At 44.1% G+C, this 1,225-nt stretch overlaps 1 protein-coding gene across 1 annotated transcript in view; it reads right to left on the reverse strand.

Moving 5' to 3' along the window:
• Positions 1 to 818, reverse strand: part of LOC107104612 (NACHT, LRR and PYD domains-containing protein 12-like) — a gene marked incomplete at its 3' end in the record, with an annotated part of 2,425 nt that extends 1,607 nt beyond the window's left edge. Inside the window, exons 1-2 of the mRNA XM_015404650.1 lie at positions 569 to 818; positions 6 to 376 (exon numbers count right to left, since the gene is read on the reverse strand). Coding sequence (XP_015260136.1) covers positions 6 to 376; positions 569 to 818 — 621 coding nt within the window. The remainder of the gene's footprint in view (positions 1 to 5; positions 377 to 568) is intronic.
• Between the last annotated feature and the right edge of the window lie 407 nt (positions 819 to 1,225).

Genomic DNA, 1,225 nt, shown 5'->3' on the forward strand with positions numbered 1-1,225 from the left:
CTGACATCTTGGTTCTCCAAGCCCTCTGCCCAGTCCAGAGTGAACTTCTGCACTGAGAAGGTTTTTCCAACACCAGCGACGCCATTGGTCAGAACCAGTCTGATGGCTCCATCTTGGTCAGGGAAGGCTTTGAAGATGTCGTGGAACCTGATTGGAGAACCATGGAGGTTCTGGATCATTGAAGCTCTCTCCAGCTGCTTCATCTCATGTTGGGTATTAACCTCTTCACTCTGTCCCTCTGTGATGTAAAGATCAGTGTAGATCCTGTTGAGGAGGGTTCTACTTCCTGTTTTATCACTTCCTTCAGTCACACATTCACATCTCCTCCTCAGACTGATCTTATGTTCATCTAGAACCTCCTGCAGACCAACATCTGCTGAAACAGGGAAGAAAAGATGACTGAAGATTTGTCATTTCCCAAATTAAAATGCAGATATTTATTTAGAATATTTGATCTCAGAAAGACTTTGAAAAGCTTGAAAATCCAAAGCTCCAAATCCAACTTAAGACAGAATTGGTTCAACAGAGACAAGAGAAGGAAGCTCTGATTGGACATGGTCAGTCTTACCTATTGCAAAGCTGCTCTGATTGGCTGTCAAAGATCCAGTTCTAGGTCTTTTCCCACACTGGGGGCAGGAGCAGGGTTCTGATGAAGTAGACTGGGCCCAGTGAGACCCGATGCACTGTCTGCAGAACCAGTGTCCACAGCTGGTAGAGACCGGATCCATCAGCAGGTTTTGACACAGAGCACTGCAGGACGGCTGCTCCTCTTCACTAATGCTTATCCTCTTCCTCCATCTGTGGAGACAGTTCTTCATCACTGAAATAGTTCACTACAAACAGGGAGGGTGGTTGTGTGTCTGTCTGTGTGTGTGTGTGTGTGTGTGTGTGTGTGTGTGGTGGTGGGGGGGTTCTGTCCTACTACAGATGTTAATGAAGGTCCACCACAGAAAAATGTATCAGAAGTGTTGGATTAATTAATTGTACATAAGTTATTCTACTTTAATCATATTACTTTAATCATATTATACCTACACATTTTGTTATCTCTCTTACTCATATTACAAAGAGTGTTAAAACATTTAGTTTTGTTTGCTGTGTCATTAATGTTTTGTAAGTCTGTACAGGAGGGGTCCTGACTGCTGAGGTAACAGATGCCGTTAAGGGTGCGGAGGAGCATGGAGAACTGTGCAACTAGATAAGGAGAGGGGTTCTCCTTATCCTA

Source organism: Cyprinodon variegatus, unplaced genomic scaffold (assembly GCF_000732505.1).
Source record: "Cyprinodon variegatus isolate N-32 unplaced genomic scaffold, C_variegatus-1.0 Scaffold1817, whole genome shotgun sequence".
In the NCBI taxonomy this organism is placed as follows: Eukaryota; Metazoa; Chordata; class Actinopteri; order Cyprinodontiformes; family Cyprinodontidae; genus Cyprinodon; species Cyprinodon variegatus.